Source organism: Bos indicus, chromosome 17 (genome assembly GCF_029378745.1).
Source record: "Bos indicus isolate NIAB-ARS_2022 breed Sahiwal x Tharparkar chromosome 17, NIAB-ARS_B.indTharparkar_mat_pri_1.0, whole genome shotgun sequence".
Classification (NCBI taxonomy): domain Eukaryota; kingdom Metazoa; phylum Chordata; class Mammalia; order Artiodactyla; family Bovidae; genus Bos; species Bos indicus.
In genome coordinates, this window is record NC_091776.1 from 7,442,421 (window position 1) to 7,469,371 (window position 26,951).

Here is a 26,951-nt window from a genome sequence, read left to right on the forward strand (position 1 = left end):
TTGTTCAGTGAGGGAGATGAATAGTAAATAAGAAACTAAAAAAATAAACATATAACTTGTGATAATATATCATATAACACATAATATAATACTTGTGGTATATACCATAAAGAAAAAGCTTAGGCTATGATTAAAGCATTTAATATTTTATTTGTTTGTGTGTATACATTTTTAATATTAATTTTATTGAGATATTATTGATGTATAACATTACTTTCTAGTGTTCAACAAAATAATTCAATATTTGTGTGTTATGAAATGATTGCCCCAAATCTAGTTAACAGCTGTCACCATGCATAGTTATAATTGTTTTTTTTACTCTGCAGCCCAAGGGAAATGCCTTATTTTGCTACTTTGGAAAGGTTGAACAGTGCCTAACCCAAGGAAATTACATTTGATTTTAGTCTTTAAGAATAAGTAGTAGTTCACCAAGGAGGGAGCAGGATGACAGAAAGGGGTTACAGAGATACAAAACAGCGTGAACAAAAGATCTTGATGTTATTAGAGTATAGCACGTGCATTGTGCAAGAGACTGTGAGTGATACCCACGGAGAGATAAGACTGGAGGCAGAGTATATGAACAATCTGTAACGTCTTGTAAGTCAGATGGACTTTTATCTTTGGGATAGTGGTGCCCACAAGGCGGTTGCCAAACCAGGAGCAGCAGTCTTACCTGAGAACTTGTTAAAAAGGCATATCTTGGGCTCAGCTCCGGAGCTATAGAAACAGAAACTGTGTGGGCAGGAGCCCAGCAGTCTGTGTTTTTACCAGTACTCTAGGTGATCTTAGTGGCTATTCAAGTTGGAGATCCACTGCTTTAGAGAAAGGAGAACCGCTAGAAAATTGTAAGGAGAGTAGTGACTTGGTCAGGTTTTAGATTGGAATTGAGTGAGGGGAGGGGGTTCTAGAGAGGAAGAGAGCAGTTTGGATAGTGTTAGAATAATTGAGCAAAGAAATAATAAAGAATGGAACCAAAGACAGTCACAGTAGAAGAGAAAAACAAATTTGAAGATACTTGGAAGGCTTATTATCTGAGTAGATAATGTTTTGGAGGGAGAAGAAAAAGCTGTCCAGATGACTGCCCCATTTCTGAATTAGTTAACTGGAGGAAAGTTTACATCCATCATCAGAAAAGCAAGCAAGACAGCAAGTTTAAGAGAAGCAATTCTTCATTTTTTATATATATATATATATATTATATATATAACATGTAATACATATAATATTTAGTATTATAATTATATAACCTAATATATAATGTATAATATACATTATTTAATATAATATAATATAATGTATTATATATATATGTAATGTTTGCATTATATATGTAATGTTTGCATTCCCCAAGGCAGACGTTTTGGACCTGAGGCCCTGGAGGTGGTCATGATAGACAGTTGAGGTAGCTGAAGTCTAGCTCATCTGGTCTGAGTTACATCAAAAACAAGGGCCTAGGACTGAATCATGAGGATAACCAACACTGCCCATGTCGACAGATGAGAAAGGCCTTCCATTAAAAACTGAGAAGGAGAATCAGAAACATAGAAAGAAAATCTGGAGGGATGTTATCAAGGAAGCTTAGAGAAGATAGAGTTAGAAACCTAAGTACCACAGTGCTGAGAGGTGAAGTGATGAAGTGATGAGAGGTGAGTAATGGAGGTGGTAATTTTAGTAAAAACATTTTTGGTGGTGTACCTCTAATAGACAGATGAGAGATTAGTTAAGAAGTGAAAGTGAGGTAAGTAAGCAAAAGTAACAAATTTACTTGATTCTTTCAAGCTATTTACATTGTTGATCTCACATTGCCTGCATATTCATGGCTACCTAAAAATAATTAAACAAGACCAATCCTGCTTACTAGTCATTATTCCATCAAGGATTCAGAAAGATTCAGACCTACAGTTTATTGTGATTCAGAGAATCATAGACTGTTACTGTAGATGTTATGGGGTTTCTAGGAGTGGGCAAACAGAGGCTAGTGCCATCTGCTACTGAAGTAGGATATTTATGAGGTTTATGAATGCATCTGCATTGTCTACTCACTTCATATAACTGATTTTCAGCAAACATTGTGTTTCCTATGCTAAATTGTAGTCTGTGGCTATATGTTAGTTCTTAAAGTACATCGGTGACACAGCTGAGTAGATAGTATGTTAGAATTCTAACTACGAACTTTCAAGGATGGAGAGTTTTTAGATGACGTCATAACTGGTAATGTTAGCCTTTTACTTTTATTGTTAGAGTATTCATAGTGCCATGTTTTGAGTGCTGCCACATTTCTTCAGCTGTTTATAAATGGCTGAATAATATACATTCCAGAATATTACATCTGTTTCACAAGTGAAGATATTATATCTCTGCTGTCATGTCCTAAAATACAGCCATTCTTTGGGGCACTGAGAATTGTAATGACCACTTAAAAACTGTATCAAAGGTCATTCTATCGTCTGCTGCAGGTGCTTTTTGCTTTGTAAAGTTTATCTTTTTTTAAGTAGGAGAAGCTGTATTTTGTAAGTATTAAATATTGTTAATTCCTGAATTCACTCTTATATAAAAAATGCTGTAAAAATCTGAATGCAGAGTCAGTACTTGGAACTGAATAAAGCTTTGCTGCCCAGTGTGGTAACCACTAGTCATGTGTGGCTATTGATCACTTGAAATGTGGCTAGTCTAAATTGAGAATTGCTGTATGTATAAGACGTATTCCAGATTTCTAAGATTTAATGCAAAATAATTATATATTGATTATATGTTTAAATGGTATTTTGATTAAATATATAAAATTGAAAATTAATTTTTCCTGTTTTTTTAAATGCAGCTACTAAAACATTTTAAACTATGTATCTGGCTTGCATCATACTCCTGCTGGATATCACTGGTATAAAATCTGAAGGTTATTTTGTTGCCTAGAATTTTTTTGGCTCAGACATCTCAGTATTGAACATGGACATATTTTAATACTGAAACACTATGCAAATTTCTATTATAGTTAGCAGATTTACATCCAAGATAGGCTTAGGGTTAAATTCAAATCTATAAAAGAAACTTCAAAATATTAATACTAAGTTCAAAACTGAATTAATCTTTTACCATGTAAACTGTTACTTCTCCAATATGATCAAGGTCAACATTGAAATATGGGTGTCACCCTTCACCTCTCACATTGGTAATCAGTTGGTGGTATAAGTAATAACTTACATCTTAGTTCACTTCAGTTCAGTTCAGTTCAGTCACTCAGTCGTGTCCGACTCTTTGCGACCCCATGAACCGCAGCATGCCAGAGCTCCCTGTCCATCACTAACTCCCAGAGTTCACTCAAACTCATGTCCATCGAATCGGTGATGGCATCCAACCATCTCATCCTCTGTCATCTCCTTCTTCTCCAGCCCTCAATCTTACCCAGCATCAGCGTCTTTTCAAATGAGTCTGTTCTTTGCATCAGGTGGCCAAAGTATTGGAGTTTAAGCTTCAACATCAGTCCTTCCAATGAACACCCAGGACTGATTTCCTTTAGGATGGACTGGTTGGATCTCCTTGCAGTCCAAGGGACTCTCAAGAGTCTTCTCCAACACCACAGTTCAAAAGCATCAATTCTTTGGCGCTCAGCTTTCTTTATAGTCCAACTCTCACATCCATACATGACCACTGGAAAAACCATAGCCTTGACTAGACAGACCTTTTATGACAAAGTAATGTCTCTGCTTTTTAATATGCTGTCTAGGTTGGTCATGACTTTGCTTCCAAGGAGTAAGCATCTTTTAATTTCATGGCTGCAATCAGCATCTGCAGGGATTTTGGAGCCCAGAAAAATTAAGTCAGCCACTGTTTCCACTGTTTCCCTATCTATTTGCCATGAAGTGATGGGACCAGATGCCATGATCTTCTTTTTCTGAATGTTGAGCTTTAAGCCCACTTGTTCACTCTCCTCTTTCACTTTCATCAAGAGGCTTTTTAGTTCCTCTTCACTTTCTCCCATAAGGGTGGTGTCATCTGCATATCTGAGGTCATTGATATTTCTCCTGGCAATCTTGATTCCAGCTTGTGTTCTTCCAGCCCACCATTTCTCATGATGTACTCTGCATATAAGTTAAATAAGCAGGGTGACAGTATACAGCCTTGACGTACTCCTTTTCCTGTTTGGAACCAGTCGGTTGTTCCATGTCCAATTCTAACTGTTGCTTCCTGACCTGCATACAGGTTTCTCAAGAGGCAGGTCAGGTGGTCTGGTATTCCCATCTCTTTCAGAGTTTTCCACAGTTGATTGTGATCCACACAGTCAAAGGCTTTGGCATAGTCAATAAAGCAGAAATAGATGCTTTTCTGGAACTCTCTTGCTTTTTCGATGATCCAGTGAATGTTGGCAATTTGATCTCTGGTTCCTCTGCCTTTTCTAAAACGAGCTTGAACATCTGGAAGTTCACGGTTCATGTATTGCTGAAGCCTGGCTTGTAGAATTTTAAGCATTACTTTACTGGCGTGTGAGATGAGTGCAATTGTGCGGTAGTTTGAGCATTCTTTGGCATTCTTTGGCATTGCCTTTCTTTGGGATTGGAATGAAAACTGACCTTTTCCAGTCCTGTAGCCACTGCTGAGTTTTCTAAATTTGCTGACATACTGAGTGCAGCACTTTCACAGCATCATCTTTTAGGATTTGAAATAGCTCAACTGGAATTCCATCACTTCCACTAGCTTTGAACTTACATCTTAAATCTTTGTGAAATCTGTCCCTCTTCTTCACTCCTGCTGCTACCTTCTTGATCTGGGTTCTCAGTATCTCTCACATAAGCTATTACAGTCATCTTGAAAACAGTGATAGTTGCTCAGTCATGTCCGACTCTGCGACCCCATGAGCTGTAGCCTGTCAGGCTCCTTTGCCCATGGAATTCTCCAGGCAAGAGTACTGCACTGGGTTGCCATTTCCTTCTCCAGGGGATCTTCCCAACCCAGGGATTGAACATGGGTTTCCTGCATTGCAGGCATATTTTTTACCATTTGAGCCATCAGGGAAGCCCTATAGTCATCTTAGAGATGACTTTTTACCTCCTTAGTCTCCAAAGGGATATTTCATTTCATTTTCCCTAGAACCTAGCATAGAACAGAACTGATAGTAAAACCTGTATAAGTAAATCTTATAAAGGTTTGTTGATTGAATGGATGACAGAGCTGCTGATAGTAATCAAAAGTTGCAGAATGAAAAGAGACTTTTACCCTACGTAATGTACATGTATACAATTGAACACACAAAGTAAGTACAGATGTAATTCTCTGGCTGAACTTGTCAGTGCTTAAAAGAAATATTCAACATTTGCATCCATATTCTCTAGTTCAAGTTTTTCTTTATTGGATATTCTTGGAAGTGGTGATATAATAAGTGTTGTATTTTGCCAAGAATTTTGATTTGCCAATATAAGTTTATGGCAGTCAGTCCAGGGAATCGTTGGTGCCATGAAGACAGCTCCTTGTTTTTATCTGAAGTCCCTGTGGGATTAAACTACATCTGGCAATAAGTAGGGATTCTGGTCTGGCCATCTTCAAAGGCAAGAGACTGCTAGTATTTATCAGATCTATGCGGATAAGCAAATGGGGAGGGATTAAATTTTTTTGGTTTTGTTTTCCTTTTAATAAACAACTATAAAATTAAAACCTCCAGCTTTCCAACAGCAAATTAATACATTTTTCTATGATTGTTAAAGAGGAAATCTATTCTTTTATTTCCTATACTTAGGCAGATAACAAAGAATTTTGGATTAGTATTTTATTTTCTTAAGTATGTATTTTTATAACTAGTTTATCTTAGAGAACATTATAGCCATTTAGAATACCTCAAATTAATTTTCAAGGGATCCTTTACTAAATCTTTGTAAAGGGTTGGGCATTGAGTACAGTGGTTTAAAACATTTTAGCATCAATATGTATTTGAATATCATGATTGGTATTTAGAAGCTTCTGTTGCTATTTATCCATTTGGGAAAGTTTGTGCAGAATTTCTTTCAGAGGAGACTCTTGCACTTGTCTTAAGGAAGACAGCTACCCCTTCCAAGTGAAGGTGGGCTTACCTCCCATAGAGACTCGTTGTGTCTTTCACACAGGCATTTGTTTGCTCACATTTTAAAGAGATTATTAGTCCTATGACTCGGTTCAGCTGTTGTTGAAGTATGTAGCTCTGCATTTACTGACAAAGTAAAATGGCTGCATTCCAGGTACTTGTCACGGAATGTAATCTAGAATTTACCATCCAGTGCCTTACCTAAGAGAAATACTATTTATGCAGGATTGCCTGAAGAATACGGAGTTTCTCCATTTGTCCGTACTTCAGATCTACCCCAGGATTAAGTCAGTCCCTCTGAGAGTCACATACCTGGATTCCATCATATTGCCACGGGAGGAATTTCTTATCTCAGGAATAGAAATAATGTGTTTTTCTAGGCCATCTGGTTTGTTTTTACATTATAGTCACTTTTGACTCTTCTAAGTGTTCTTGTTTCTTTCTTTATGTTGGCTGTTAGAAAGCTTAACGTCAAATGCATGGCATACCTCTCACAAGTCTACAGAACTTCATGGCACGGTTTTTACGTACTTCTTACCCTTAGTTTCGCATCGCCATACTTATGTTAAATTTATTTTATATTGATACCTATTCATTACTATAAGTATTGTGAACTGCGTTCTGAACCAGGGCATGCAAAGTGTAAGCAAATGATAAATTAGATGGGTATATTCTAATTTTAATTGTTCTCTAGCATTCCTTATTAGATTTTTTTAAAAAGCTCCATCTCCCTAAGTGTATTGCACTATAGCTAGTTTAACATATCTGTACATTGTGAATTCCTAGATTTTAGATTAAGAGTGACCTAAGGTTGAAATGTTAATTAAATGTTTTAATGTTCTGTAGCTCTAAAGAAAATAGTTGGATAAAATGTCAGCGTATAGGACTATTTTAAACATTAGAAAAAAATCATCTCTCTGCAAAGAAGGGTAATTGTACAAGTTTGCCTAATCCTTTTGATCTTGGCGCACAGCAATACAGACTTCAGTTGAGATTAAAACTATGAATTTCAAAGGAAACATGGCCTTCAGTGTATAAAATATATAACAGCTGGTTGACTACTCCATTTAAAACTACACAATAACAATCGTAGACAGAATGATTCTCCTGCCAAAAGATGCACAAGTGCTTGATGGTTATATCAGGATATGATACTAACTCACTTTTCTTTAGTAATGGTATAAATGTAGCAGTGAGCAGTGTGCTATTTGGCTGCACAATCTCTCTTTGCCCAGCAGTTCAAGGGCAGTTTAGAAGCACAGAACTCCTTTAGTGATTTCTCTATCTGCCTCTCAGTCTGCACTTCAGTATGTTGTTGACTAAATTTCATTCTTTTAACTGTCAGATATAATTTTTATTCTTAGCATCCTACAGTTTTTTCTAGATCTTTAATGATCTTTTATTTCCCCCCTTGGCATTCATAAATGGTTGTTCTTCATGTCAGAGCTTCACGCGTATTGTTTAAGCCCCAAAGTTAAACTTTTCTCTGTAGCTAATATAAAATCTGTTTTACATTTTTGTTATATATTTACATTAAGGTAAATATCTGAATTCTAAACCATTTTGTAATATATTTGTAATCAATATGGGAGAATGTTAAGCTCATGTTAGATTATAGTTCATCAAATACTTTAGTATTTTCACTGCTGTGTTTCACCTGAACAAGTAATCCTTAAACAGGTTAATTAAATGAATTTTTTTTTTTAAAAAAAAGGATTAATGTGAATTTGTCATATCTTGAAAAATCCCATTTGGAAAGCATATTCACATTCTGAATTTGTATCTGTCCAGTATGAAAAAAAAAATGTTGATTTTTCTCTTGACCTTTCTTTCTCACAAAATTTGACTTAACAGCAATTTTTCTTTTCTATTTTTTCAGTTTATTTCAGAAAAGGAAATTATAGGTAGATTAAAAATTTGCTGGAGTTACTTGGCTTTTTCATGAATTCAGAGCCAGCATTTAAGGAGTTAATGTATCTTATTAGAGGGACAGGAAATCTGGCAACTATTGCAGAAACTAGACCTAATGGTGCACACAAACAATTTGTCAGTCTTCTTAAATGTGAATAGCTTTCCGCAAAGTGGCTGCTCTTGCTTTGTTTGAACAGGCTAAACTTTTCCTTTTTGGACTTTAAATCTTAGAAGTGAAATGTGATCCACATATTCAATCAAAATCATTTAATTCAAAGCATATTTTGATTGGAACAAAGTTGACATGGAAAGAAACTCTAGAATAAAAAAGTTGAAAGGACTTTATATCATATATTTAGCAGGAAAATTTGAAACAGTTCTAATTAGGCTGAAAAAAACGGCTTTCTTCAATGTAAATTACAAAGGTCATATATCAATGTTAAGGAAACATTACCACCAGTGTTTGAAATCCAGCACATGCAAACATAACAGACCGGTTCATTTTAAATCTGTTTGTGTGTGTGTGCATGTGTGCGTGCGTGTGTGTGTCATAAGAAGGCCTTATTACATGTATTTAAAATGAAAAATACTTTAAAATTCTAAGCTCATAATGTTGTATATTAACATTTTTGCCAATCCAAACATTAACTCCTTTGAAACTTAGTACTATCTACACTCAAATGAATTAAGACTCTTAATTACATGTACAAAAAGTCACAAAACTAATTCTTATGCTTTAAACTATTAAAATATGATTAAATGCACCTTATAATTAAATTCATATCAAGTCAAGAGAGTTAGTTAGTGATTTTTATTTTATTTGAAACTTACAGCTATGGCATTTTGTATATTGGAACAGAATCAGGCCTTCTCAAAGCCTGGTATTAGAAATAGTGAGGTAGGCATACAGAGATGTGTACCTGGGCTGCAGAAACCTATTTCCTTCTGGTTATATAATTATTTCTATACTTAAATAAAATTTGACCTGATTATTTGATTTTTATAAAAATTATTTATGCTGTAGATACCAGTAGCTTTTGTTTAGCTGCTTTTCTAAAATTGCATGATATGAGAAGATTTAGCAAAAGTGTAAGTAAATATTAACATTAATCTGGGAATTACAAGTATGAGAAACACAAATAATACACAATTAAGGTTTCCTGATCATGAGGTAAACAATTATCTGATAATTTCTTTTGTTCATTGAAATTGGTCTTCTTGATTTTACCTAAATTTTGCATTAGAAAAAATTTGATTTTTTGAAAATAAAAGGCAATTGCTAGAATATTTCTAAAGCATGATTAGACTAATAAACATATGATTGCTTTATATTTTAGAATTTTTATTCTCAAACAGCTTAGAATTTCTTTGAAAAAGCAAATGATTTCTGCCTAAGTTACTATATTTTTTGACTCCACTATAAGAGATAAGAATAATTTTGTGTAACATTTTTTAGCAATAAATAATTCATTTCCTTAATGGGTTAGTTTCAGGAAAACGTAGATTGTGATCTTTCAGTGAGATTTATTGTTAGACACATATTCATATATGTTATAATTATTTCTGACACAGGGCTACACAAATGAGTTATTTATGAATAATTTACTATTTTCTTTATAATATTAAGCCTTTAATTTGTTGATGTTCTGCATGTGGACCAAACAAATGAAAGTTACTAATAAGTGTTTGTCTTTGACATCTGTATACTGTACTTTTTAGCATATCTCAAGTGTTTTAGACTCTGCTTAATAGATCTCATTAAAAAAACAGATATCAGCCCCAAGACAGTTTGTCAGGACTAATATGAGTCCCCCTGGATTGGACTGACAATTCATGTGAGGCTTCATGCAGTAGTCTTTTCATAGGTCTTATTTGAACCTTAACAATTGAACATTAGTTACTGATTTATGTTATAATAACTCAGATGAGTTGAATATTATTGTATTGTGTTGGACATTTCAGTGGATTTTCTTTTTCACAAATTTTACTCAGAGCACACGTTGGATGTAAATGATGTCTAGCCTGCTAGGGGAGTGCTAACAATTGATTGGTTAGGTTTGAGAGCAGCATGGGAAGAATGTTACTATCCCCTAGCTGCAAACCGTATTTAACTCCAGTCTTAATGAGGACTGTCTGTCTTTAAAGGCTTTGAAAAATCTCAGATGCTTAGCATTCCACTGGCATATTTTTATATTTTTTGTGATGCAAAATGTATATATAAACAAGTATTTAAAGAGTATCTTAAAAATCTTATGAAAGGGAAATTAAATAATTTTTAATTTAATGGTTTTGAATCTCAAAAACAGAAGTTATAAAATGTATTCCCAGGGTTTTCCATTTTGAATTATTTGCATTTTTTTACCCTTAATACCTTCCTCCTGCTTGTCCTTACCTCTTCTATCAGGTCTGCAGTAACTGCACTTGTTTATTATCATATACTATTGGTTAGGCTGTTGTCACTCACTGGTATCCAAAGAATGTTAAAGTCCTGAACTGACTTTGTACTAAAGTGATTTTTAAACTTTTGGGAATTCCCATATATCCATGGTAGTTGTCCTTGTGTGTTCCTGTAAAAGCTCTGTTGTGACAAAGAGCTGAAGACTGCTTTAGCTTTTTAAAATGTGTTTAAAATTTATTCATAAAAGTAACGTGTGTATCAACCTCTGGAAGAGATTTTGCCAATAATGTGATGAATTACGGATTGGCCAGTGTAACAGGGTGAGGGGAGGCCCGAACCATGACACTGTGGCCATTTCTGCACGCATGTTTGTGACATGATGTGAACATACTGCCTGTCATTTCAGCACTTTTGCTGAACATTTTGATGTGGTGTCAGATGTAAAGGTTTGAGCATCTAAATCTAACCAACTTCACCATTTTGAATGTGCGTAAAAAAGTAATCAACGTTAGAAAGGCTCACAATTCTGTTTGATAACACATAAAATAAAATTGCCCTAGTTTTTAGAGCTTTTAATATTGAGAAAATTTGTACTGCATCATTTGCTGGGCCTTCTGGAATTTTATAGTCTGAAATCACAACACCACCGACACTCAGGAGACTCCTGACTGTTTTATCTTATTAAACAATTTTAAAATCATTAATTTTTAATTAGCTGAGATGCAGGGTTTCTTTTTATTGTTTCAATAGTGTGTATATATGAACTAAACGTTTTTTATTTAAACTACTGGCCAGAGTATTATTTACATAAATAAGTGTAGGTTCTTCCTTACAGTACCTACTGCGAGTTTGCTTCATAGATTCACACATTTTTGTAGACTCAGAGATATTGCTTGCTCATCTATTATTGTAGAGCTTTTCAGCAGCTTATTAACTCAGATTTTGAACAACAACTAAAAAGGATGTAAGCTCAAAGATACGTACAGGTCCTTCTCTGATTGAAAGTTCTAATTAAGTGAATTGGAGAAAATTAACTGAAATTAGCTGTCAGAAAGTCACATTTAAATGAGTGATGAGCTAGTCTGGCAGTAAACATTTAAATGATATAAATTGCCATTTAAGTGTATGGTTTAATGTTTGTCATGCATTAATGTGACATGAGACTGCAGTGACAATCAAGCAGCTTGCTCTAATTTGAACATATTTAGGGCTTTTGTGTAGAGAGCACTGCACACAAATTAAGACAATTGCTGTTTTTATGTGTCACTTTAAACATGTACTCCACCCCCACCCCACACTCCCATCACTACCCAAGGCCTAAATTAATGAAACAGAAGTATCATTTTTTGTGTGCTTGCATCAGTAGTTCCTGGATTTTCAGATTAATTTAAATCTATGAGCTTAAAATAGGAATTTACTGAAAGTTATTACAGTCTAAAACAGGAGGAAGTTTTGTGCTCTCTTAGCTGTTTACTAAATTTATAAGTATAGTGAGTTTTATAAGAGATGCTTTAAACAGTAACTTTTCCATTGAAACTAGCTAAATATTTTAAAGGCTTATTTCAGTCCAGGTATACTTTGAAATATGAGAATTGCCTAGAGTTTTATTTTTACACTTTATGATATATGATATATTGTGAAGCCGTGTTAAATGTTATTAGTTAAAGGAAATATATTATTTGAATTTAACCATAAACAGTTTTCTTATTCATAGGCCCTCATTTTAATAAAGCACATATCTACACAAGTGTACACCTGTGAACTTCTGGAACATCTTTTGTCACAAGGTTATTTATATATCTTACTGGTTGCTTGCTAGACCAAAAGTTAGTCAATTTTGTTTTAAAACCAGCAGTTTTCTTTTCATAATATTGATAACATAGCATTAAGCCACACCAAAAATGCATCCCAGTCATGCACTTATGACTCTGAAAATAAGAATTTCAGTGTGATACATTACCTGATGTAACTTGGTACACTTCAAATTAAACTTCAGAGTTTGAGAGCTCTGTTATTCAAACAACATTACTTATTGATATACTAGCCCATCATGGTTTTATGTTGGAATAGTTTTTAACAACATACAAATGAATACTTTTCTTTAAAAAAAAAACCAAGTCTCTGCTTATGAAAGCTCTTTAGCTTTTTAAACTTTATTAAGTTCAGCAAACATTTATTGGCACCAATGGTGTTTAAGGTATAGTGCTTGTAACTCTGGGAATGTGGTGATGAATTGGAAGTGATCTTGAGCCCAGCATTTCTACTGAAAACTTGATTATGTTCATGTTCATTCATTATTTATTGGACACTGTTATGTTTATAGCATCAAATATTCAGTCCAATTTGACATTATTACATAGAATAATAATTCAGTAATTACAAGGATCACTCCCAAGATCTAATCTATTGGTATAAAAACTCAGTTGAAGTAGCCAAATGATTTGGTTACAGTTGTTGCAGTGGGCAGCAAAATGTTTTAATTCTAGAAAAACTATAAATATTTCAAGTGAATAGTCAATGTTTAATATTTTCACATTTGCTGTTTCAAACCAGCCTTTACATTGTATGACCTCGTTTCTTTGAAACATAAATTGAGTACCTGCCAGGTCCTGAGTTACGAATGTGACCAAGATAGACCCAGTCCTGGTCTTCACAGTGCTCACAGTACACGTAGATGAATACTGAAATATAAACAATCTGTTGTAATCCAGTGTGACAAGTGCTGCAGAGTCTCTCATTATAGAAAAAGGAGAACAAAGTCTAGTGGAAAATAAGGACTTCAGAATACCTTAGTTCACAGTTTAGAGTTAAACTTCAATGCTTATTCTAAATTTCTCTATCTTTTAAAAGTAGAATTCAGCATAATAATAAAAACTACATTATTTTTTCAGGCCCTGGAGAGTGAATTTGTTTCCTGCCAGCTTCACCAGTGGATTGACCTCATTTTTGGCTATAAACAGCAAGGACCAGAGGCTGTTCGAGCCCTCAATGTATTCTATTACCTGACCTATGAAGGAGCTGTTAATCTGAATTCAATAACTGATCCTGTATTGAGAGAGGTAGGTTACCTGACTGAGTCTAACATGTATCTCTATACCAGAAGCTGTTAAATGCCATCTTCCCCACTCTTTCATTTTACTGATGATGAAACTGAAATGGCAGCCCACTCCAGTGTTCTTGCCTGGAGAATCCCAGGGATGGGGGAGCCTGGTGGGCTGCCATCTATGGGGTCGCACAGAGTCGGACATGACTGGAGTGACTTAGCAGCAGCAGCAGCCGCAGCAGCAAACTGAAACCAGCCGGGTAAAGTAATGTAAGCAGGATAGCCTTTAAGTTAGTGACCTACCTGGGACTTGATGTTAAAATGAGAACTTTTTCAATTTGACCCCTTTTAAGGGGACAATAATCATATTTATTATTTTTATAACCTGTAAGGCTATTCACTAGTTTAACGAACTAGGAAAATAATTTGTTAAAGAAATAAGATTATAAGCATATAATATGATAAACACATATTTATGTACAAGTACACTGCCTCGAGGGACGTGAGTCTGAGTGAACTCCGGGAGTTGGTGATGGACAGGGAGGCCTGGCATGTTGCGATTCATGGGGTCACAAAGAGTTGGACACGACTGAGCGACTGAACTGAACCGAACTGAACTGAACACATATAACCAAATAGAAGTTAAGAATAAAGTCTGCAGCTTTCGTACATCATCATACTTGGTGCTGGACATTATTGAGAACTGTTTTATCCTTCTCATTGATTTTCTTAAGTAAAACTCAAAACACAGTTTTGACAAATACAGTATTCACCAAAAAGCCTGTGTATGGCCTTAAATTTTTTAAACTATTTTAATTTAATTATTCTTCTTCTGGTTAACATACCTCATATATAAAGATGTATGTATGTTAGTGAAATTGAACAGATAAAACCTTATATGTCTGTACAGTTTTAGAAGAGAACATTATTGAAACCAGGGAGTTTTGATTCATAGGGAAAGTTGTATATCACTGTAAAGGGAACATCATTTGTAGTAAGTAAGGTTTGTTGTTTTTCACTGGCACTTGATGTATTTCTTTATAATTCTATTTATGACCTTATCATGTTGACAGTGAATGAAAGTACATATTTAAATATATTTGCCAGCGTGTGTCATCACCTGGTTTACGTGCTAGATAAAGAAGATTGGCGTACAAACAAAAGCACTGCTCATTTGATGCACTTATCTTAAATCACATAGGTTGGAATTGCTGGTTTTTAGTTTATTTTTGAACGGGATCAGATGGGCTCTAAAAGACACAATTTTTCAGTTCTTTGAAAATGTTCCTTCTAGGGAGCATTTTGTTTTATTGGAGCAACAACTGACTGCATAACACAAAATATACACAGAGTTCCGTGTAGGAAACTGAGGTTGGAGCAAACATGCAATTGTTTACAAAACAGTAAATAATTCATTATTAGAATAGAATTGAATAGGCCCATTTACCTTCTTTTTTATTGTTTTAACCAAATTTGAATAGTGGTACTATAAATGTCCATAATTATTTAATACCTGCTTCTGTGTTTTTGTATTCCTTTGTAGTTATTATCCATATCTACTTCTGTGACTGGAATCAGTATATATTTGGCTTTGTCATGTCCTGTTTACTTAACATATGAGCATATATTATTTTATGGTGCTATAAAATCTGAGTAGTTTTAATTTTGAAATTCCATTATATTCTGTAGAGTTGCAATGAAAATGTACTTAATACTATTTCTCCCAATGTGAGGGTCCTATTCCTTTTTTTAAGACTTGTGTGTCCAAGTCAATATAGCTGAACCTTTCCCATCATTCAAGTTTGTGCAAGCTATGATCAGAAAGGATGGCTCTCTGTAGCTCTGTGATGCTGTTAAAAAGTGAGTTATTCCACCAGCTAGGTGTTTGCTCTAGAGATCAGTGTCATTGGCTCTTTGTGTTTATTCTCGATTGACCCACCCTGCTTCTCACACCTCAGTTATTTACCAAACGAGTTTATCATATACTGTTGGCAGTATAATCTAAAAAAGCAATAGAACTTCCAGTAGAGCTTCCTGAAGTGAAGTCGCTCAGTTGTACCTGACTCTTTGCGACCCCATGGACAGTAGCCTGCACCAAGCTCCTCCATCCATGGGATTTTCTAAGCAAGAGTACTGGAGTGGGTTGCCATTTCCTTCTCCAGGGAATCTTCCCGACCCAGGGATCGAACCCAGGTCTCCCTCGTTGTAGACAGACGCTTTACCATCTGAGCCACCAGGGAAGTCCAGAACTTCCTGGGGTAATGGAAATGTTCGTTGTATCTACGCTGCCCAATACAATAGCCACTAGTCACATGTGACCATTGTGTGTTTGAAATGTGGCTAGTGTGACTGAGGAACTGAATGTTTCATTGTAGTGAATTTAAACAGCCACATATGGTTAGTGGATATGATATTGAACAGGAGACATCTAGAAGATTGTGGTGTATCTTTGCTTACCAAATTTTCAAAATCCAGATTCTAAGCAATGGGATTTTGCTTGGGACAATAAATGGGACAATAAATGTTTGTTAAATTAACTTGGTAGAATATTTGAAATTGGGCTTCCTAGGTGGTACTAGTGGTAAAGAATCTGCCTGCCAATACAGGAGATGTGGGTTCAGTCCCTGAGTTGGGAAGATCCTCTGGAGAAAGAAATGGCAACCCACTCCAGTATTCTTGCCCGGGAAATCCCACAGACAGAGGAGCCTGGCGGGCTACAGTCCACGGGGTCGCAGAGAGTCGGACACAAACGAGCTCACAGTGCCTAGTGACTGTGCACCATTTGAGACTTGCGATGTGTATGGACATATATGTGTTCACCAGATTATATGTTTTATTCCACTTTAACATGTCCTGACTTCAAATATTGGTTTCTACTGTGGTTTGAGTTATAATTCAGTGGCGTTGAGTATATCCATATTGTTATGCAACCATCACCACCACCTGTCTCCAGCATTTTCATCTTTCCCAAACTGAAGCTCTGTATACCTTATACAGTAATTCCTTGTCTCTCCCTGCCCTCGGGCCGTGACAACCACCGTTCTGTTGCCTCTGGGGAATTTGATTATTCTAGGTATCTCAGATAAGTGAAATTATACAATATTTGTCCTTTTGTAACTGGCTTATTTTATTAAATTCCGTCCGTGTGGTAGCATAGGTCAGATTTCCTTCCTTTTTAATACTTCACCATATGTATGTACCACATTTTGTATGTCTGTCTGTTAGTGGATATTTTGGGTTGCTTCCCCCTTTTAGCTATTATGAACATGCGTATATTAATACTTGTTCAAGTCCCTGCTTTCAAGTCTCTGGGTATATTCTGAAGTAGAATTGCTGGATTGTATGGTAATTCTATGTTTGACTTTCTGAGAAACTGCCATATCAAGTAAGCTTTCAGTATTTTTCATGATCAGCATTTGCTAAAGACTATTTAAAACTTAAAGAAAGTTTTAAATGTTTGTTTATTTAGTTTTGACTGTGCTGGCCTGTCTTGTTGTGCAGGCTTTTCTCTGGTTGTGAGTCAGGGGCTGCTCTGTAGTTGCCACGCTTGGGCTTCTCACTGAGTGGCTTCTTTTATTGCAATAGTAGGCCCTAGAACTCAGTAGCTGGGGGCACACAAGGTCAGTTGCCCCGTGGCACATGGAATCTTCATCGAACCCGTGTCCCTTGTATTAGCAAGTGTATTCTTAACCACTGGACCACCAGGGAAGCTCTGTTGAAAACTTGTGCTTTAAGTTTCTTTGACTTCTTTTTTCCCCCACAACTCCAAGTAGTTAATTACCAGCAAATTAACCTTTAGCTGAAGAGCTTTCCAACTCATTGCACCCTGTTTTATTTATATACATATATATTATATATTAGATTCAGCATTCACTCAAAAATCATGACCTGACATATTCTACGTATGGTGGGTACTCAGGGTTCTTAACACACTACATCAATTCATTACTTAGCATTATTCATATAAGTATATATATTTGCTTCCTGAATGTTATTGAAACGAATGTGATCTTTTATTATATCCACTCCACATTATGGTGCTGAGTTTTGTGACACAACACTGTGATACAGTAGAATCAACAAATAAATGTGGATTTGATTCCTGACCCCAGTGCCCATAATTGTATGCCTTAGCTCTTCCTGAGAGTCTATGGAATTGGTAGGATGATGCCCATTTCATGCAGATTTAAATGACGTGTAACAGATAAAAAGGCCTGGCGTGGTACTCAACAAGTGTTAGTTCCTTCCCTTATATTGTTCACTGTTAAAATGTTGAGTTAGAAAACCCAGCTCTAAAAAAGAATAAGAATTAACAGTTGCATCTTAAAAAAAAAACCATAAATGTTAACGCTAGAGAAGTTATTATTTTTTTTTAATTTTATTTAATTTTTAAACTTTACATAATTGTATTAGTTTTGCCAAATATCAAAATGAATCCACCACAGGTATACATGTGTTCCCCATCCTGAGCCCTCCTCCCTCCTCCCTCCCCATACCATCCCTCTGGGTCGTCCCAGTGCACTAGCCCCAAGCATCCAGTATCGTGCGTCGAACCTGGACTAGAGAAGTTATTAAAGACTGTTTCCTAGAGGATTCATACAGAGTTCATTGTAAAGTGAGACAAGGAGAAAACAAAAAACAAGACTAGGGTCATTAACTTTTTTTCAACAACTTTTTACCGAACTTAAATTATGTAATAAGGGTAAAGAGTGAAAAGGTGAGTCCCTGCCCCTATCAGCTGTAGCATGTTGTCTAGTGGAGAAACATGGATAAATAAGCACTTCGAATACTGTGATAAATTCAGTATAGAGATAAGTACACTATATGTGTGCCCAGGTCTGGAGACTAGGCACTCAACCTAGACTGCAGATTCCAGCATGTTTGGGAAATGAGAGGCTGGAGCTGGAGATTGAAGGGTGAATAAGAACACTTGGTAGAGTTATGAGCGAAGGATAGCTGCACAGAAGAAGCTGCATGAGCCTCCTGCACATCGGTAAAAGAGACCATGGTGGGCAATTAGGTTTGTGGAAATGAGCTGAAGGGGACAAAAGAGAGAGGTGCCAGAAAAAGTAATTTTAATGTCATGAAAAGTAATTTTAGGAGATTTCCATGCCAGTCCAGTGGTGAAGAATCTACCTGCCAATGAAGAGGAGAGGTTTGATCCCTGCTCTGGGAAGATTCCGCATGCCGTGGAACAACTAAGCCCACACACCGCAGCTCCCAAGCCCGCATGCCCTAGGCTCGCGCTCCACAGCAGGAGTGTGTGTGTCAGCCGTCAGTCATCCTGACCGCGACCCTGTGGACTAGAGCCCATCAGACTGTTCTGTCCATGGGCTTCTCCAGGCAAGAGTGCTAGACTGTGTTGCCACCGGCTTCTCCAAGGGATCTTCCCGGCCCAGGGATCGAACACATTGCAGACAGACTCTTTACCGTCTGGGCAGCCCTGGATGCACCTCAACTAGAGAGTACCCCCTCACGACCCCCGCTCTGACCCCTGTCACTCACGGCAGCTAGAGAAAGCCCACCCACGTGCAGCAGTGAAGACCCAGCACAGCCAAAAATAAATAAAATTTTAAAAAAGAAAAGTAATCTTCACTGTGTTATAAGTGGGTTGGAGTTTGGTAACATAACTGCATATACTTTAGAATCTGTCTCAAAGAAGACTGAACAAACTGAAAATTCCTCATTGGCTTATTCTAAGGATCATTAGAGAAAGAAGCTTGGATTAAAGAGGACTGTGCTGTGAATGCGACGTGAACAACTAAACACAGTGAGGAAAGGAAATAACAGAAGAACTTTTCAGTGCTTTATTAAGAGAGAGTTCACACATGATACAGTTCACCCACTTGAAGTATATACTAGTTTTAGTTTATTCCCAGAATTGTACAGGCTTTGCTACAATCTAATTTTACATTTTGTCACTATCCACAAAGAAACCCCATATCCATTGCCAGTCACTCTGAAGGAGTTTCTTTTTTTTTTTTAATGGATAGGTAATTTATGATGTTTCTCTGTTAATTGGAAAGCTCCAAAGAGAAGCATGTATCATAGGAAAGAGAGTATGTAATAGACCACTAAGCTCTATGAGAAAAAGGAAAAAAAAACAAAATCCAGAGCACAGATAGATAAGCCCTGGAAAATCCCATGGGCGGAGGAGCCTGGTAGGCTGTAGTCCATGGGGTCGCTAGAGTCGGACACGACTGAGCGACTTCACTTTCACTTTTCACTTTCATGCATTGGAGGAGGATATGGCAACCCACTCCAGTGTTCTTGCCTGGAGAATCCCAGGGACGGGAGAGCCTGGCGGGCTGCCGTCACTGGGGTCGCACAGAGTCGGACATGACTGAAGCGACTTAGCAGCAGCAGGAAAGAATACAGTCTTGAGTGGTTAGAGTGGAAGGCCAACCTGGGGACTGGTTTAAGTAACTGTCCATGGGTGAGGTGGGACGGCAGCCACCTCCATGAGAGTTTGTACCAAGAGTGAGGTAACGTTTGTGCAGATACCTTATACAGTGATAGGCGCTTAACTGATACTCAGTAATATATAAACTGTTATTTCCTTTCCATGTTGTTTTTCTCTGTTCTCAATAGCAGGAGAATAGATGTAGAAAAAAGTTGAATAGAGAAGGTATGTAGGTAAGTCACTTCAGTCGTGTCTGACTCTTCGAGACCCCATGGACTGCAGCCTTCCAGGCTCCTCGTCCATGGGATGCTCCAGGCAAAGAGTACTAGAGTGGGATGCCATTGCCTTCTCCGTATGTGTGTGTAATTATACATGTGGAGAGAGAGAGACGGGGGTTTGGCCATAGGAATATGGTAGAATATATATAAAAAAGAATTGAGAATGAAAGGGTGGTCAATGAAATTGTTAAAGGGATATTGATGAAATGGTGGCTCTAGGCTGGTTTGGATAAGTAAGGAAAAGGGCTGATAAATTGGAAGAGTTTATTCTTTCATTAATTATTCATTTATTCAACAAATTTTGTTCAAAGTCCTAAAAATACAGTGATGAGCAAGAAAGTCAGGCAAAACCCCTTCCCTCATGGAGCTCAATGGACAGAAAATAAACAATAAAAACTAAGTTCAGTTAGTAATAAGTGCTATGAAGAAAAAAAGCTGTGTAACAGAATAGAGTGATGTGGAAGCAGGACAATCTTTCAGAAAGATTGTTCACAAACTGCCTTTCTCTTCATAAAGCTTTTCCTCCTGCACTTTGAGAATGACGTACATTCTTGCATGGAAGCCCAGGGAGGCAGCTCCCACTGCTCCATCTCCAGCCAGCCTTGTTCCTGCAGCCCCGTGCCAGGACAGCCTCCCAAGTCTTGTCAAGTCTTGCTAGTTGTAAAGCTTCCACTACCGCCGTCTTCCGATTTGCTCTCTGCCCCATCTCCAGACTGTCTCATCTTTCTTTCAGAATCTCGTTCTTCTAAGAGGCTTTAACATCTCTAGTATTAGGGAATTTGTGCATACACTTGGCTTATACTAAAACATTATCCCTGCAAAATCATGGTAACGGTATCAGGATGGATTTGGCCTCTCGAGTATTTAAAGGAGACCGGACTAGACGTTTTGTTCAGTACCTCTAGTTTTCCTTATTTCTGTTCACTACTGTCTACTTAGTTTTCATCTAGAACACTTAAATGTCCACACAGTCATACACAGAGGCAAGCTGTCGACAAACAAGTCATGTATGCACCTATTACTTGGGAAAGGCTCCATTCCTCAAGAGAAAGTTTTATTCTAGAATGAATGGTTAATACATATGGTGTAGTAAGTGATCATAAAAATAATCTCTCTATAAAAAAAGCACTAAACGATAGAAATAATAACCATAAGAGGAGGAAGAGTAATCAGAGAAACAGCCTGCAGCACATTAAACTTTTATGTTGTTTTTAATTTTTAGAAAACAGCTGGGTTATCAATATACAACTCTCTCTGTATTTGCATATGTCACACACCAGAAAGAATTATTTTTTCAGGCAAGTATGCTTTTTTCTCCCCAAATATCTGTGACCTCCAACTAAAGGATTTGTTCTTCTCTTGAGCACTTTATTCTAACTGACCTCTTTATTTCTTTATTTTCGGTACCCTTTTCTCTACCGTCGCCACTTTTAATATACTCTGTTTCTTGTCTGTGGGGCTTCCCTGGTGGCTCAGATGGTAAGGAATCCTGCCACTGCAGCAGATGCAGTAGACGTGGGTCTGATCCCTGGGTCGGGAAGATCCCCTGACAGAGGAAATGGCAACCCTCTCCGGTATTCTTGCCTGGAGAAATCCCGTGGACAGAGGAGCCTGGCGGGCTACAGTCCATAGGGTTGCAAAGAGTCAAACATGACTGAATGACTAACACACACATTTCTTGTCTGTACAAAGTACAAATAAATAAAGATTTGTTATTTTCTGATGATTAATTTTTTGATTATGTTTTAATTCATTCACCTTTCTTCCTTGTACCAACATTTCAAAAAAACTAAAAAACAGGGAAAGAAGTAATTTAAAAAGAAGGAAAATTTAAGATAAACGAATTCAGAGTCAGATATGAATAAGAATAAATATTTTTCTTAAGGAAAAAACCTTCCAAAATCCAAATGATGAGTTGAATATTAAGTTTACAAAATAATTTTTATTTTCCAAAAAAATGGAAACCAATTTCCTTAAATTATTTCTTTAATATATTTAGAATATAATTGTATTTAGGGGCATGATTTCTAGAACAATTCTGTATCCTTTCTTATATGCAGAACTTTCCTATCATTTATTATATAGATGGTATTTGCTATATCCAAAAGTTGAGAGCTCAGTTAGCAACTCCTTGCTGCTGCTACTGCTGCTAAGTCGCTTCAGTCGTGTCCGACTCTGTGCGACCCCGTAGACAGCAGCCCACCAGGCTCTCCCGTCCCTGGGATTCACCAGGCAAGAACACTGGAGTGGGTTGCCATTTCCTTCTCCAATGCATGAAAGTGAAAAGTGAAAGTGAAGTCGCTCAGTCGTGCCCGACTCTCAGCGACCCCATGGACTGAAGCCCACCAGGCTCCTCTGTCCATGGGATTTTCCAGGCAGGAATACTGGAGTGGGGTGCCATTGCCTTCTCGAAGCAACTCCTTAGTGTAAGACAATTCATTGCTAGAGTTTTATTAGGTCAGAAATAAGTATTTAGAAGTTGTATGGACAGTGATGTGCTCTGAGTGAGACGTTTCCACTACATGTCAGAGCACAAAGGAAAAACAGCCAACCCAGACTGAGGCAGTACTAACCCGCCCAAGCATAGTCCTTAAGGAATGAGGGGCAGGCACAGCGGTAGGAGGGGCAGGGGAGCTCAAAGCAGAGAGCACAGCGTGTGGGGAGAGGTCGGGGGTGGCGGGGGCATAAGCAGCTGACGACCAAGAGTGGTTAGGTAGATGTTGTCTCCAAAACACATTTGGAAACCATTTATGTCTGTGTCATGTCATTAGTCCAAGCCACCACCATCAACTCTCCCCTGACTGGCCTGGTCACCCTTTCCTACGCTTAACTACCTGCAGTCCACTTTCCACTGAGCTGCCAAAGTGACATTTTGAAAGTATAAATCAGACTGTGTCCCTCCTCTACTTAAGCTCTCCTATTTCACGTGAAACGCAGAATAGAGCTCTGCTCGGTCCGCAGGGTCTGGCCCCCGCCTTCCTGCCTCATCTCACACCCTGCCGTCCTCACCCTCGTTTGCATGTGCTATGACACCGACCTTCCTTCTGTTCCTGCCCTTATCGTTCGGACCTCAACGTGAAGGTCATCTCTGCAGCAAAGGCTTGCCTTCACGCATCCACGCCTGGTGTCTTTTTGTTATTAATTGTAGCTTAATTTAAAGCTGAAGACCAATACATGTGACACAGATTCTTTGAAATCTTTTTGAGACTTAAGCCACCTCGGTCTTTGTTCTGTGTGTGCCTGAGAAACTATGGGTTCTCTGCGGTTTTTAGGCGTAGAGGCCACTTTCCTATAGACAGTAATAAGTAAAGACCACTGAAGAATGTGATTAGTGAATATTATTTTTTATTAATGTTAGTGATTGTTCTGTGGTGTATTTGACCCTACAATAAAGAATTCCATACTACTTGCTTTCTCAGTTGGTATGCTCTCTTTTTGTATTTTTCCTGTTTCTACTTTAAAACTATCAGTTCTCACTTCTTGTTCCTGTGTCAATATGTCTGTCTGCTGGACACCCTGCCTTCCTGCTCTACAATTAGCTATTTCTTAAACGTGATAGCCTGAGAAACCAAAAGACCAGGATAAAACTAAATTTAAAGTAAATATATAGGTTTTGATTACTTCCTCAAAGTATGAACTAGAGTAACGAAAACACTGTGCTCTAGTTTTAACGTTCAGTGAAACAGAATAGAGCTTTCAGAAATGTGTGTGTGTGTGTTAGTCATTCTGCTGCTGCTGCCAAGTCACTTCAGTCGTGTCCGACTCTGTGCGACCCCATAGACAGCAGCCCACCAGGCTTCCCCGTCCCTGGGATTCTCCAGGCAAGAACACTGGAGTGGGTTGCCATTTCCTTCTCCAACTCTTTGCAACTCCATAGACTGTAGCCACCAGGCCCCTCTGTCCATGGGATTCTCCAGGCAAGAACACTGGAGTGGGTTGCCATTTCCTTCTCCAAAAGGAACTATAGAAAGAAAGTGAAGTCGCTTAGTCGTGTCCGACTCTTTGTGACCCCATGGACTGTAGCCTACCAGGCTCCCCTGTCCATGGAATTTTCCAGGCAAGAGTACTGGAGTGGGTTGCCATTTCCTTCTCCAGTTTCATAAATAGATATGAGAATATATGATAGAGGTGGTATTTTAAATCACTGGGAAAAGGCTATCTTATGTACCTGTTATGTTAAGACAGCTAGCTAATTGTTATAAATTTAGATCCCTGTTTCACATCTTAAAGTGAAAGAAATTACAGATGAATTACATATATTTATTTGGAATAAAGGTTATAGTATAAGTATAAAAAACTGAACTACAGGACATAGAAAATACTGTAGTAAGTAGTTTTATAATCTTGGAATGGAAAAGGCTCCTTTTGTATGTCAGTAACAAAACCAAAGTCATTAAAGAAATTGTTACATTTGTCTACATAAAAACTGAAGTTTTTGTACGTCCAAAAAAAGACAACAAATGATAAATTTCAGGGATAGATAATTCACAAAAGATGAAGTCCAGGCCATAAATGAATGAAGCCTCGCTAGTAATCAGTGAAATTCAGTTGCATTCAGTAAAATCCAACACATTTTTTACCTGTTGGACTACCGAAGATGAAAAATAACAAAAATTTCTAATTTTTAGAAAACAGATATAGTTGCTCAGGACTTCCTTTGTGGCTCAGCTGTTTAAGAATGAACCTGCAATGCATTGATCCCTGGGATGGGAAGATCCCCTGGAGAAGGGAAAGGCTACACACTCCAGTATTTGGCCTGGAAAATTCCATGGACTGTATCGGTCACAAAGAGCTGGACATGACTGAGTGACTTTCACTTTCATAGTTGCTCATAATAGCAAAAAAAAAAAAAAACCCCACAAGAACCACATAAATATCTAACAGTAAAGAAACTGATTAAATAAATATAGGTAAATCCGTACAGTGAAATGCTACTATATACATCATTAAAATTATAACTGTAGATTTCTATATTTATTGTTATGGAAAAATACTTTCCATATTACATACAAAAACAGATCATGTTTTGAAACATAGAAAATACACATTTTGTGATGTGTATTTATACATTAGGAAATTTCTGATGTTTATATGGTCATCTTAGATGTTTATATGGTCATCTAACTGAAAATACGGAGAAGGCAATGGCACCCTACTCCAATACTCTTGCCTGGAAAATCCCTTGGACGGAGGAGCCTGGTAGGCTCCAGTTCATGGGGTCACTAAGAGTCGGACACGACTGAGCGACTTCACTTTCACTTTTCACTTTCATGCATTGGAGAAGGAAATGGCAACCCACTCCAGTGTTCTTGCCTGGAGAATCCCAGGGACAGAGGAGCCTGGTGGGCTGCTGTCTACGGGGTCGCACAGAGTCGGACACGACTGAAGCGACTTAGCAGCAGCAGCAGCAGCAGCAACTGAAAATAGTTATTTAATCTTTGATTAGCGAGATCATGGAATTCTTTTATTTGCTACTTTCTGTATGCTGAAAATTTATCCTCTGGAAAATCAAAAGGAAAAATCCAAACTCCTGGTCTTTCACTCTTGTGAGGGGAAAAAGTATCTGCTTAAAAATTCAAGCAAGCAATGCAGGTTAACATGAGGATAAGAATATTGACTTTGGTTTTGACTTTTTGGAGGTCTTTTGTGACTACTTTCTGGGACTGGCCATTTTTAATGTTGGTAGGATAGTGACTTTATATATAATGATCTTTGTGTAACTTCAGTAAAGATGAAGGAGGTTACAATTTCTTCACTTACCTCTCTCAGAAATTACAGTACCTGTAATCAGTTTTTTAACTCGCTGAACTAGGATTGTTTTTCATACATTTTGGAAACAAATTCCCTCATTTTTTCCAGCATATTTGAGGAGGACCACAAAAGATCACTTCCACTCTTTCAGAAAATATCTTTGGTATATCACTGTTAATTGTAGTTCTTATCATCATTTTCTAAAAGCAGGAAGGCTTTTGACTCAGGACTCATAAAATCTTGATTTCTGGGTTCACTACTAAATTGTGTATGTGTGGTGTTTGTATGGTTTGTATATAATTAAATGGTATATAAAGGGATTTTACAACTTATTTATCCAAAAATGTGCCAGAACCCTGAGAATTCAAATACCACAAAGTATAAAGTTAAAGAGTAGAAAGTCTCCAGCTCTAAGATTAGACTGTGTTAACCAATGCCAGAGTCGCATGCTAAAGTCAGCTATCGTGGTTTCTATATGATGTTCTTTGATATATACAGAAAAAAGCCTCTGCCGCCGAATTCAGTGCCTTTTACTCATGTTTGAAACTTCACCATTAGAGATGATTTATTTAATTACAGACCTATTTTTTGAAACAACTTTTTCTAGTCATTCAGCTCCCTGTGTGTAGGACTTGATGGTAGACTTTGACAACAGGAAAAGTACAGACACAGCATAGGGTTCGAGCACCCAGCGTGTAGGGAGTGCAGGGACAGACTCCAGGGTGCACCGGGGCTAGGGGGCGGAGGTGGGGGCTCAGAGACCAGAAGGCGCGCTGCCTGTAGGTGCTGCTTCGGGCACCGCTAATGGAAACAGCATCTGCCGTCTGTGCTTTTCCTTCTCTCACCTTACTGAAATACTCACTACATTTGCTCTGGAAGCATCGTTTTCTCTTCAAGCAAATGCACTGTTATTTTATGTTTATGTGAGTTCAGAAATTAAAGTTATTCATTCCTTCTGAAAATGGAACTCAGCTCTATTTATAAAGATGAGTAGAGAAGAGGAAAAGGAGAGATGTGATCCTGCTCGATTTAAGGAATTACATACAGTGGGTCTCATAATATGAAAGTAAAACCCGAAAAATTTCCCCTAAGTTGTGTTTAGTGTCAGTGGTTGATTTTCC

General features: G+C 37.4%; 1 protein-coding gene across 8 annotated transcripts in view; it reads left to right on the top strand.

Moving 5' to 3' along the window:
- Positions 1-26,951, top strand: part of LRBA (LPS responsive beige-like anchor protein) — a 757,794-nt gene that overhangs the window by 659,575 nt on the left and 71,268 nt on the right. For all 8 annotated transcript variants that reach the window (XM_070770117.1, XM_070770116.1, XM_070770115.1 and 5 more), the window contains one exon: positions 13,247-13,414. In XM_070770117.1, coding sequence (XP_070626218.1) covers positions 13,247-13,414 — 168 coding nt within the window. The remainder of the gene's footprint in view (positions 1-13,246; positions 13,415-26,951) is intronic.